This window comes from Spodoptera frugiperda, chromosome 4, assembly GCF_023101765.2.
Source record: "Spodoptera frugiperda isolate SF20-4 chromosome 4, AGI-APGP_CSIRO_Sfru_2.0, whole genome shotgun sequence".
Lineage (NCBI taxonomy): Eukaryota > Metazoa > Arthropoda > Insecta > Lepidoptera > Noctuidae > Spodoptera > Spodoptera frugiperda.
In genome coordinates this window covers 3965428-3979229 of record NC_064215.1, presented here as the reverse complement: position 1 = coordinate 3979229, position 13802 = coordinate 3965428, and the positions used below count along the sequence as shown (strand labels likewise).

General features: G+C 33.5%; 1 protein-coding gene across 4 annotated transcripts in view; it reads left to right on the top strand.

The window, feature by feature from the left end:
* Positions 1–13802, top strand: part of LOC118272334 (rab11 family-interacting protein 4A) — an 87410-nt gene that overhangs the window by 31693 nt on the left and 41915 nt on the right. Inside the window, exons 1-5 of one of the 4 annotated variants that reach the window (XM_035588729.2) lie at positions 3641–3858; positions 4824–4921; positions 5961–6082; positions 9923–10006; positions 10576–10620. In XM_035588729.2, the coding sequence (XP_035444622.1) occupies positions 3711–3858; positions 4824–4921; positions 5961–6082; positions 9923–10006; positions 10576–10620 (497 nt within the window). In that variant the 5' untranslated portion in view covers positions 3641–3710. Of the gene's footprint in view, positions 1–3639; positions 3859–4823; positions 4922–5960; positions 6083–9922; positions 10007–10575; positions 10621–13802 lie in introns of those variants that run through there. The other 3 variants (XM_035588726.2, XM_035588727.2, XM_035588725.2) reach the window with 3 other exon arrangements.

The following is a 13802-nucleotide window of genomic DNA, read 5'->3' as shown; positions in this document are numbered from 1 at the left end:
GATGGCAGCACGTTAGGTGTCACGTTCGCGCCAAAGATTGGCATCAAATATGGCTGCTTCTCGGAAGGGATTGGGTTTATAGTATGGTGTGGTTATTAATGCTAATGTGTAAAGAGAAACTATTATTTAGATTATTTCTTAGAATTTTGGAAATTAGAACACGTTGGATTGATAAGTAGGTTCCTAACTACTTAGATTCACATAACATACATAAATAAACACATAATTACATCTGAATCAGCTATTTAAGACACGCTAAAATTACTTAATTACGACGGTTATGCTACTACCAAAAACGGATATTAGTGCTTAGTTATCTCGCTGTAGAAACCAACATTTTCAAACAAACAAAAAAAAGAAGGCTAACAATTTCATTTTGACAGCCAAGTCTCAGAAGTTTCATACAAACTTTAATTGGAAATTACTAACAATTTCTTACACAAACTTTCACAAGCACATCGACAAAAGACAACAAAGTATCTTTAAAGTAATTGCTATTGCAATCGACTTTTACATTGCAATACTCGTCTTGTCTAGCAAATAGTGTTTTTGTGTTCCCTATTTACCGATAACATCGTAATATTAGTTGTTGTTGCATAATTATATCAATGAACTGGTTGGATCGAGGCAAGCGCAGTCGTCGGCTGCAGTCGGCCCTCGCCGCGCCGGTAACTCACAACCTACCCTTTAAAAAACAAATTTAAAAAAATATTATAACCTAATTTTTGAACAGTGCTGTCATTTTATTTATGGACTATTTTTTTTTTTATAAACTTTAGAGTGTTAGTGATATTGTGTTTTAAGTGTTATTGACTTAGAAATAAAAGTGATTATTGTGTGTTCACGTTTTTTAAGAGAAAGTTTTCAAATGGTTGTCATCTGCAAACTGCTTGGATGCGACGTACGATCTCGTAATTGGTTGACGAATATTTTAACTTCTATAACAGTGTTATCAAGTTAACATATAAAATGTTTAAGAGACTATCTAATTTTACTTTTAATTTATTATAGTTTAGACCTAGCACCTATACCTATGTGGAAATTGGCACCTGAATTATAAAATGAATGAATTGTGACAGATGGTTTAACTAAACCCGAATAAAAAGGACGTAAGATACTTTTATTCAGGTTTAACCAGAGTCGTCTAGTGAATCAATTAAGCTAGACCAAGACCATTTCTTTAATTTATAGTTTTGTAATTTAATAATATCGAAACTATTAATAAAATAGCATATCTAGATAGCAAAAACAATGCATATCGAATATAAACCTTACACTAAAGCAAATAGAGACGTAAATAAATTAAGGATACTAGGTTTTGCAGCCTATAATCTAGCTTCAGTCATCCATAAAGTTATCGAAATCAAAGGAAACGTTAGTTGTTTTTTATAAAGAAACAAATCAAATCATGGTTGGGTAATGTGGCTCGAAGGACGATCGGGTTTTGCGTAAATCGGTCACAAGGAAATGATAATTTCACGTGAATTTGTTCAATACAGTGTTCAAAGTAATAGATATTAGATGCCTATCACAGAATGCCACGGTAAGTAACTCTTAATTGAAGGCTACCTTTTTCCAGTTGGTTAAGTCGTCATATCAAACAATTAAATGTCTCTATTCTAAGAATCACATTAAATAAGGATCTAATCCACTGCCCATGTAATAGGCCAAATGGTGAAAAGTGGGTGTACATTGCATATCGGCATTACGTGCCGTAATGTGCACTTCTGCCTACCCTTTGAGGATAAAAGGCTAATTCACTGTCATTGATATGGTATGTATATGCCTTTACTATTCAAAGATCTAAAAATCGAATAATACTTTTCTCGTTTCGGGCATCAAAGACAAATCTTCATCGCAGTCGCGATTGAAATCACTCGTCTAAAATGGGAATTAGGTACTGCTATGTACAATTTACTCCTATAGTCAAAGTCAAAGTCAAAGTCAAAATCATTTATTTCAAATAGACCAGGAAGGCACTTTTGAACGTCAAAGCAAATATAATAATATTAATAACGTCTGTCTGTCGGTCAGTCCTCTAGTGAAGCTATTTGCTCGTTCCAAAGTGTAGATTCCTATGGAGAAGAACGAGCAAGAAACTCCATAGGTACTATAGGTATAGGTACTATTTATATATTTTATCGTCAAAACAAAAGACAAGCGATCACCTTACTTACTATACACTGCACTGACACGAATGTCGAATAAAACAAAAGAAGTTTATAACACATAATAACAACGAAATTATTAAATAATTTCATTGTGTCAATTTTGATTACACGAATTGTTTATAAGATTACATTTTTATTACTACTATTCTCTTTCATTGTTTCTGATATTTTATATGAAAATAATAATACAGGTGTAGCAGAAAAAACTATTGACGTGTAAAAATATTGACGTGAAATAAAGAAAACTTGATAAAGTAGGTACCTTTATACATGAAAATAAACTGTAAAGTACCTAAGTAACATTGTAATTCAATTGAAGAAGATGTCCTTCCCAATCCCTGATTCCCCAACCACCCTTAAATTCCTAACCCCCAAAAAGCCGGCAACGCACTTGTAACGCCTCTGGTGTTTCGGGTGCCCACAGGCGGCAGCGATTGCTTACCATCAGGTGATCTGTCTGCTTGTTTACAGACTTAAACCATAAAAAATAAGTAGATCACAAATGAAACTACTGAGCAAGAGGATTTCGATCCCCTAGAAATCGAAAATCCATATCCATGTCCAATCCAGAAACTGTAGGCATATTTCTATTCAAACATTTGTAATCGGAAAATTGTATTGGTCTAGTACACAGCCGCTCCTCTTAATGACTTACCTGATAACACAGTTCTCTTATCAAGCGCCGCACCGTACAACGTACCGCCGACCGCTGCATCAACGCTACGCACGTTCTTGCACGAAACATTTACTTTCCCAACGATAACTACTAAATGAAATACAAGAATACCATTAATATCAAACAATGGCACATGCTTTGCACATTAAAACTGTGGAATATTACCAAGATATCGAAACTATAAGAAATGTAATAAAATCTGGCAATTATGAATAGGATCAGCTTGTAGTATAGTCGTTTTACTCAGGGCTAGGTCATAGCTGTTATTCTAAATATACTTAGTCTTTAAAGCATTGACTGCCGAAAGAAAACTGTTGAAGGCAAATCCTCCGCTAAGCGTCGGTCACCAGTGACCGACGTGGCAGTTAACGTGTGAAAGGGAATATTGATTATCTAAAAGAAAAGCCGAATACTAGACGGCCTACAGTTTAAAAAAATACCTGTATCTAGCACCCAACAGAAACTCTAAAGTGACTAAAGAAAATGTTCTCACGAAATACATTACCGGTACTATAAATCTCGATGCAATGATCATAAATCATCTTAGACAAAACATAACTGTTGAAACCAAACCAATAACTTAAGATTTATTAACCACAATTAACAAAGTAAAACATTTGTTTGTTATAAACAGTGACAAATGACGAAATAAAATGCAGACAGACAATAAAAAAAAACTTTAAAAACGTGAACACATAAGACTCATTTTAAAAGACAAAATTAGTGTAAAATTAAATTAGGACGTTAAAGCAGAGCCACAGAATACCATTAGTATTCTGTGGTAGAAGTAAAGGACAAATGTGAACTAAAATAGGACAAAAGTGAAGAAGATTGGGACATTAGTGATGTGATGAGTAACATCAATGCTGACGTCGATGTCAGAAGTGGTGGTGCTGGTGCAGAGTGACACTTACGACGTGTTCCGTCTGCTGGAGGCTTGGTGGCAAGGGCTGCTGTTGCTGGGCAGGCTGCTGCTCTGGTACTGCCGGTTGTTGCAGCAAGCTGCTTATGGTAGGCAAAACGAGGTCTTATATTCTATGTTTCCAATGTTTAAAACGGGAAAATATCTAGGAAACACTGAGACAATAGAGGTTGTCAAACACTTTTTAATTTAGCTGACATTAGGACAAGAGGATATGGCTTTCATCCTGAATTTGGTCCTTTTGTACGCAAACCAAATGTTGATAATTATAATTGATATAAACATTTTTACACTGATGACTGACTACTTATAGTTAATGAAATATCAAATTCCTTTTGGGTACCAATCTAATCATATCAATATCAACATGAATGAAATTGCATGTTCAGTAACATTCTTTACTGATTAATCAATTTTAACATATGTTTCTCATAATTGCTTATTACACCTGTACTTATTATCTTGAAGTGTTATCTCTGTATCATTTACTCTCCGTACATCGAACTAATCAACGTTTCTGATAAAAAAAAGATAACGTTATCGGGCATTTAAATACTTTGCTACTTCTTACAGTGGTTACGAAAGAAAAACATCTCTTATTTGATTAAAAGATGCTTAGAGAAAGGTAAAAAAAGTATGTTATCTGAGATGGACTTAATTGGCCTAACAAAACCAACATTGAATTTGGGTTTTTATAAAGAAATTTACATACGTACATGTACCTAGTTTGTTTTTTTAACTCACAGTGGAAACACGATCTGAAAATACAGCAAGCGAGCAGGTGAACCTATACCAATCTGCCAAATTTCCTTATTTGATTTCCACCTTTATTGTTTCATAATTAAGTCGAAAATCCAATGAATAAATTTACTGAAAGGAGTATTTTGATCTGCAGCTGTATGTCTAGATTCTAGGCTAACGCGACACTTTGGTTAAAGTCTTCACCTCGTTCTCAATGGTTTCGTTGCGTGACTCCAAACACCAGGTCAATGGCCGTTTTTCTTATAAAATACTATGGAGTATGGTGTTTTATTGGTCCATGTATATGTTCCAGAACTGAAGGTGCCTGAGGAGGCAATGATGGCGCCCAGCGTGTTCCAAAGGACCAAGTCGCCGCGCACCTCACCTGGAAACTTGCCTAGAAAATTACAGGTAAATATCATTTCCTTACATTCATTAAAAAGTACTAAGAACCTACTGTTATGTTTCTCATTGAATGAAAATGTATTGAGAAAGGTGTCGATAATCGCGTAAAAGTAATCCAAAACTGATTGTTACCAATAAATAGTGGTTACGACCAAAAAAAAGTTCTATGAAATAAAATAAAATTCTGTTGCGTTAGTTATCAGAGCTCAAATAATATCTACATACTTACATAGTCCGTATTCAGCAAAGATTTACAGTGCCATTGTCCTAATGGCGGAACTGATTAAAAAAATACCAGAATTTAGCTGTGTTTTGTATGCGGGTACTACCATCATGAACGTGGAATTTTAAAAGTAACTTTCAAATGTCAAATTGTTCAGTTTTCCCTTCATTTAAAAACTGTGAACAAATATGTCGTTAGTTTTGCAATAAAATACCATAAATGTGTGTAAAATCCAGATAGGTGTATTATATCAAAGTAGTTGTTTACTACAAGTAATATAGTATGAGATAATCATCACTATTCCATAGATAGACGTGAAGAATATTTACATAAAGCAATTCGATAGGTATACTTACATATTATATTATCTACCTATCAGTTTTCTATAAACATAAGGTAATAAACTGCATCAATAGGTAATTAACATAATATACAATACCTTGTTCGAACGAACTACTTACCTATTGAAACTTACTTAGTTAAGGTAAACGTGTAAGATACATCATTGATTACTAGTAGTAGTTAGTAGGTACCTAGGCACTAAAATGATTTTCAAATGGGTTATTATATATATATTATAAATATGAGAAAGCATGGTCAATCAGTTCATTTTTATTAATGTCCATTTAGTCACCACTTCACCGTAATCTTGTACCAATTATCTGAAACGGGCGTATTCATGTGATCGCTCAGTTACATACATACATAACATAACATATCATTAAATATCTATATCTGAAAAGTGCCAGGGTGGTCACACAACCACTAAAAAATTGCTAATATAAGGACCAATATTTTAACCATATTTCTTCAATGTTTCAGAACGGCACGGAAGCGACTGGCCAGTCAGATCCGACAGCTGACTCCAGTCCCGGCAACTCCATATCTGATGCTGAGAACTTCGAGTGCTACGGCGAAGGAGACCACGATGTTCCTGCTAATACGTTAGTTTTTTTTATTTAAAAAACATTTTTTTCTCAATTACCCAAAGTTCAAAATTGACTGTACTTTTACTATCTATGAGATTTAATTATCCGTCGAAAAGTTAGCACTGTCTAATGAGCTCACCGAACTCGCCTACATTAAAGAAAAAAAAAATCTTAACATAAACTGCCAGTAGACACAGTAGTAGTGGTCCTACGTGGTCTAGAAGGGACTTGGTGTAGGTATCAGGCGAATGGCAATAACTTTTACCTCTATTTATATGCTCACCATCGTACTGACTCTGAAGTCATTTAATGGTTACTTAATCCAAACCTTAGCAATCGTTACTAAGAAAATGTTTAATTGTCTCTGAGTAAAGCAGTAAGACGTTTGGAAATGCACAATAAAAAAGTTGTGTAATTACATTGGAAAAGAAGTTAAATGTGGTGCCATGTTAAAGAAACATCTAATTCTTTCTCCTGGTCCTTCGTCCAATTAAGGACCCTAAAAAGATGGTCAACAGAATTTAAAATAGAAATTGAAGGGTAATTTGTAGTGACATCGCATCAAGTACGGAGATATCTACATCTTATTAAATACGAATTAATATTCAAAGTTAGCTTCAATATGCATGACAGCATAGTATGAACGTGCTCAGACGTAACAAGACCTTTCGAAAAAGAACGAAAAATGGGAAAGACAATTTTTATTCTGCCCTTTGTTTCCGATTCCGATATTCTTTCTACGTAACCTAGTATAGCTCTTTGTTATTAACTATTTTGTTAGTTGTTGGTCTATTACTCAAAATTAATAACTTATCTTAGGATTAACATTGATTTTTGATACCTGTTAGTCCTTTAAAAATTCTGTATTTTAAATGCAATTCCAAATTAGTATCGGTTACTAAATTCAACCATATAACAATAGCATTAAAGCTGCTTCTCAAATAAAGCTTGCGTTCTACATATGTAAGTACCACTTACGGTTTGCCAGTCAAGTATTTATCCCCACTTATCACAGAAGTCAGTGTAACAATCACCGGGCAATTTCAACGGAATCAGAATTAGGAAATAGCGGAAACTGTATGCAAATTATTTAAAAGCATTTCAACTCGGTCGCTCAAATGTTTCCGCCTTGTACAATTTGTTTATGTCTCATCTATATTCATTAACCTATCATTTATATTTTTTAAACTAGCTTTTGCCCGCGACTTCGTTCGCGTGGAATAGTGACTTCCGGCAAATTTTTGGTTTTAACCACATAGTTCCCGATCTCGCGGGATCTCTTCAAAAATGAGATGTGGAAGATATTCCAGGGAACTCTTCAAAAATCAACATAGTGAGCTCTGCGTTTGAATTTAATAGATGTATACTCACTTAGGGCATTGAAAAAATAGTTTAAAAACGAACTTAAACTAAAGAAATATTATAATCTTCTTCCGAACATAAGATGAAAACTAACTTAAAACTAAAGAAAGCTACGAATTACGAATTTATAACAATTAAAAAAGAAATTATATTACAACCTATCCTCTATGCTATAATAACCAAGCTTAAACTAAATAATTTAAAAGAAACGACTTAAATCTAATCTAATTAATTTATAAATTAGACTTACAATTTTATTAAAAAAACTAACTACAGTAACTACTAATAATCGATATCAAACTAAACCTACGTTAAATAGTTTAACCAGAAAACCAGGAAAACCCAACAAATAAACTTATTAATTGACAAATACAACGAAACCAATTTAGAATATACGAAACAGCAGGACCACTACAGACAAATAATCATACGACTGATATACACTTTTTCTACGATAGTACCGAAGCGCTCGGCCGATACCCAACCAAATGAATGTAACGAAACCATAGCGCGATCTATTTCGATCCCAACGCCATCTATCGAGGATAAAGACAACTTGGATTATTTATTTATACAGTAGAAGCTCTTTATTCGCGGGGTATGCGTTCCGTAAATATGCCGCGAATACAGAAACCGTGAGCTGTATGTCCGGAATAAATTTATTTCTTATTTTTATTTTATTTTTATTTTTTGATTTTGATTTTTGAAATAAAAACTTCCTTTCTAAGGTTCTAAACTATATCTGTACCAAATTTCAACCAAATCCGTCAAATAGTTGCGGAGATTATTGGTATAAGCATAGAATAGTGTTCAACGTGATTCTTTAATTTGACATAACTTTTTTATTTATGAACCGATTGACATGAAACAAACACTAAATGTTAATTGAAGCATACCACAATATATTCGTGAAAACCGCATCCAACTCGGATCAGCCGTTTCTGAGATTAGCTCGCATAGACAAACAGACAAACAGACAATCAGACAAACAGACAAAAAAAAAGTTAATTACATTTTTGGGTTCGACATCGACATAACAATAACCCCTGCTAATTTTTTTATTTTTATTTTCAATGTACAGACAGCACTTTTCTACGATTTTATTATATGTATAGATCAGGAAATTTATGTCTGTGAAGGTGTCAGTATTATGTAATGTCCTTTCCTAATTTTTGGTCATTTTATGACCTGTATATGGAAGATTGCCATTGTTTCTGAGTACGATATACTGCCTTTTGGATTAACTGTAGTCGTAAGTAATGATGACAACGTCAAAATATCCTTGAGTCAATAGTTCGGTTAGGTCGCTGAAGAGGGCATGGTTGAGCCTGTTGTGTTGATGTTGACACGGTTGCTGAGATGATATGTTAGATACGGTGCGATGGCCGACAGCACGAAAACTAACTCATAATGAAAACTGAATTCGCGCCGTGACATGTATTTTCATCCTAAATTATGAAGAGTTTACAAAGCTCCATAATATAACTTACCAAGAAAAATATAGTCCACTTTCAATAGAATATAGATTTCCTGTTAGCAATCAGCCCAAGCCCAAGCTCAAGGTTCAAATTAATTTAAATACTATATTAATAAGAAAATTAAATAATAAGATACCTATAATCATATTAGTAGCACAACATCTTCATCAACCCAACTCTAATGAAGCCAGTTCATCAGCACAACGAACTCAACATATTAACGTTGATCTAATTAAGAAATAATTTATAAAAACATATCAAAGACAACGTTTTATAGACAACATAAACTGAGATTAGTATGAGTAATGAAGTAGAAACGTTTTATGAAGCAACACGACCGGTCAACGGTATCGTAAAAAAAACTTCCGTAAATAAAAATTTATGTGCAACTGTGATACATTACTATTTTAAAGCTGTTCTCTTACCTTTCCCACATAGCTTTTTATTACAAAGTGGATCTTAGACGACGTCACGCCTTTTATCCCTGAAGGGGTAGGCAGAGGTGCACTTGCACATTACGACATGACAAATGCCAATGTACAATGTACACCCAGTTTTCACCATTTGTGTTATAAAGTCACATGTAATAGGGGGATCCTAGACGACCTATAAAACTGTAGGTGTAGCAAAGGAAAAATGTGGATAACTTAATATAGGTACAACATATAGGTTACAGGTACAGCACAGACATGTTATTTTAAAAGATTGTCACTTAAATGCCAGTCCCAGATACCAGATAACTACCAGGTTTTTAGTCTGTACCATGTATAGTATGTATTAACCTTGTATCACGGGTTTCAAAAATTCATCAAAATCACTTGAATTCTAAAAAACCTGATCCTTCAAGTATACCAATTATCTACCCAATAAAATTTTCAGTGTCGTTAACTCCTTTACAAAAGTTTGTGGCAATAAGCAACTAGATTAAGTGTTGAAAACAAACTGTATCTATTTGTAAATAAATGCTAAATTATCAATATTGTCGATGATATTGAACGTAATATTTCTTCCACAGATTAGAGAATGGCACGAGAAGTCCTGGAAACCCATTGAACAGACACTCTTGGACACGAACCAGCCTCAGGAGAACACCACCAAGGTAAGTCTATGGATAAACAGATAGACACAGGCACTGTTACTAAAACAGATGTAGATCAAGTTGGTTATGATATTGTTGAGATTTTAGATAATTTTGGACTGAATGGAGATAAAGAAGTGAGTGAACCTATTGCAATTGGAGATACAACTAAAGAGGTACAGAAACTACATACATCCAAAAAATCTGAATCAAATTAATCATAATAGCAAGGAGATATTTTTACGTTTCTCTAAACATATCAGATTTCTATAATATTTTCGAATTTGACATGAAAATCTGCAAACCAAAGCATAAATAAATGATGGATCAGTTTTTCTAAATTAAGTGTATCTGAATTATTATCTAAAATCTCAATTATATCTGCGACAACATTTACCAACATTTCCTTTATTTTCGTGGTTCTTTATTCTGCACTTTCTTAATCATTATTCTTTATACAACAATCTTGAGTGTGTTCTTATTTCCTTCAGTGTGTTTGTTTTTGTTTACTTAATTATGTTATGCTATTTTTATTTGTTCTTATGGTTTGCTTTTTACTTTTATACATTTGTGTTGTATCTCTTCCGTAGCCATCAGGAGAACTTGCCGAATCGCCGTTGGGGCTCCATGAGACAGTAAGCTTTCTTTTTGTTTTATTTTTTTTGATGTAACAAAACTTTGCCTACACTATATACAACCGTTTTTTGGTTCTTATTAACTATTAACATGTTAAACTTCTTTCTATTGGACTCATTTACTTAATAAGTAGGTATTAATCCAAATTTCAAAAGACACTCTTCACAAACTGAAAATATTAAGTATATTTTAAGTAAACAGCAAAGTTTTGTTACATGATTTTTTTCCTGCGGTTTTTTTTTGCGTTTGGAGAAAAAGGCACAGTGTATTTACTACTGTGGACATATCAAGGTTTACATTATTTAATTAACATTAATATTACGCGTAATGTTTGAACTAAACAGTTGTTCGTATAAAGGCCATACACAAATGTACTTTATTTAAACTGTAAAACAAACTGATTATAAGGACACGACTTGACTTAGGTACATGACTATAGGACAAAATTATTTCCACCATTTCTATCGTGCGTTTTTCTCCAAACTATTTTTGAGTGTGTTTTTATGTTTTTTCTTATTGTTTTCATGTGACTTCGGTTTATTTATTTTATGTTCTTTAAAATGGTGTTACTATACGACTATTTTATACTATTCTTACTAAACTTTTTACGAAGTTTTGCTTTTGGAATCGAATTTAACCATTTACTTACTTAAATATGTTTATCCAACCTGTATCTGCCGATCCAAGCCAGTCTACGTCCATAGTCATTTAACTATCTTTATTTAAAGACAAGCCACGAATAAACACGGCGTCAATCGAAAATCTTATCCAAGCCCAGTAACTATTGCCACCACCAACTAATCCGACACTCCTAAAACTACTTGCCAATTAATAATCAACTTTAACACACCTTAATAAGATCTTCCAACATTTTGTCAAGTGTAGTGCTATATATGTATTTAGTACTATTGTCAGCTAGACACAATAGCGTCACTATTTTCAGTGTATAATGAGTCATCTCATCACATCAGACCTAAACGTGGGTGTAATAAAACAATCGACGATCGACCTATGTTATGTACATTTCTCAGGTTCGGCTTGAGAACTAATGTAATCGATGATCTAGATATGTACTCGATATGAGAACTTTGGCTGATGAGCCAACTTTTTAAACTGATGTTACTACATCAATTGGTCGTGGATTATACATGCATGGAAACTGTAGCAAATTCTTTCACTCATGTTTCTATTTTTATAATAATTATTGTGAGATATATGTCGCGTCGCCGCGTCTGCGCACGCTGCTCAAGATGAAGAGTCCCTTTGTGACTCGAAACTAGTAGAGCTTTTCTCAGAATATTTACGCAAGTAAACCGTTGTGTTTTAGTTAGAAATTAGTCTAATGTAAAGATATGTTCGCGTGGCAGTCTTTGCCACGTTGCGTTGCTATGTGGTCATGTAATATAGATTATTGTTCATTAATTAATGGTTATTTCTAGATTTCGGATTTCAGTCAAATAAAATACACTGAATTTAGACTTAAAAGTTGCTAACAGGATAAATTACGACTTTTTTAAACAAGTTTGTACCAATAGGCACATCACTGAAATCTCTTTGTGAAAATACAGACGAATATAATAGATATTATGTTATGTAAACAAATGTAAAGAAAGAAAGAAAAAACATTTCTTTCACACGAAAAAAATAACAAAAGACTTGTATGGAAACAGTTTATGAAATGATATGATAATAAAAATTATGTATTGTATGAATTTTACTTAATGTCCCAAGTCTGCAATGAAATGGGACCAGATAATGAATAAGACCTCCTCTGGTGGTGCGGGTGTCAATCGGCGGCGATGATCGCTTACGATAGGGAGTATCGTCTACACATTTGGCCCCTTTTCCAAAAAAAAATAAGATAATGAATACGAGTAGTCTTTCTCTCTACAACCATATTGCAACACACAGCTGATTCCAATCTCATAAACATTTCTTCTTATAACAAGTTAATAGGTTTCTAGAAAAGTTAAATGATTTATCTTTACCGTTCCCTAAGAGGAATACTTAAATAGATCTTCACGGAAAGTTATCTTGTTAACGTCAAAGAATAATAATTTAACTTTCGTAATATTTGCAAATACTTACCAAAGCGAATAACTTGAGTGATTGAGAAATACTTTGGGAATCATCGGGAGCAAATAAAAGTGTTTTAGCATGTTATTGGAAGTCTTGACATGCTATTAAATGTTGAAAGAACTTTTCGTGAATATATTCTAATATTAGCTTCATAACATTATTCACTTTTCATCAGTTGTAACCTCTTTTTTCGTGTTGGTCATCTACAACGTGTAACAAAACACCCATATACATCAAGAAGCCCTGATGAAAACAGGTTGAATAGAATCTCTACACAAAGTTTCACCTTAAAATACGTTTAAAAAACAAATTAGTACCAAATACTTGGTATCGCATAGTTCTTGATTTCAAATCATATAAACGTGTCACAACACTACAGGGAACACTCGCTAATATTACGAAACATTTCTTCTGTCAATCTGATCGCCTAGTACCTGTCTACCTAATTTTGATTCGCCCACCGGCGCGATTTGAAAAATTCATAACTTGGTAGGAACCATGAAAACATGAGTTTAAAAACCCTTCCCATATCGCTTGTAATGTTATCTAGAAACCATGCAATTGATATGTATACCCCCTTTTTGTTACACTTTGTATACTAAACGATAATTTTCCTTGGCTTACCCTTTTGTCACCCCCGCTAGATCCGCCCATCCAGCTGGATTTTTCTACACCTGGAGTTAAGCCTGTATTCTACTGCGAATTTCTAAAACCCGAAAATCAAATCGTATTTATCTTTCTCAAGGTATGGGCCCCAAAGGAAAACTTATGACCTAATTTTCAGAGACTATTAGCGTGTCCAAAAGAAATTTCTCTCGAAGTTACAATTAAAACATAAACAAATTAAATCTGTCGGATCGGATCCCAAAGACTACGGCGTGACGAATTCCCATTAGCAGTGTCCTAACCATACTTTATGGATAGAACCGGAAATTGAAACCTATTAACTATTTAACTGTCACAGTTATTAATGAAATCATTAAATTAAAACTGTATCGCTAGTTTAGTCATTGATGTGCCGAAATTAAATCATAGGTTACCTAATTTAACTAAAAAAATACAGTTTACTCAGGTAACTTAATGGTGAAAAGCTCAACTAGTT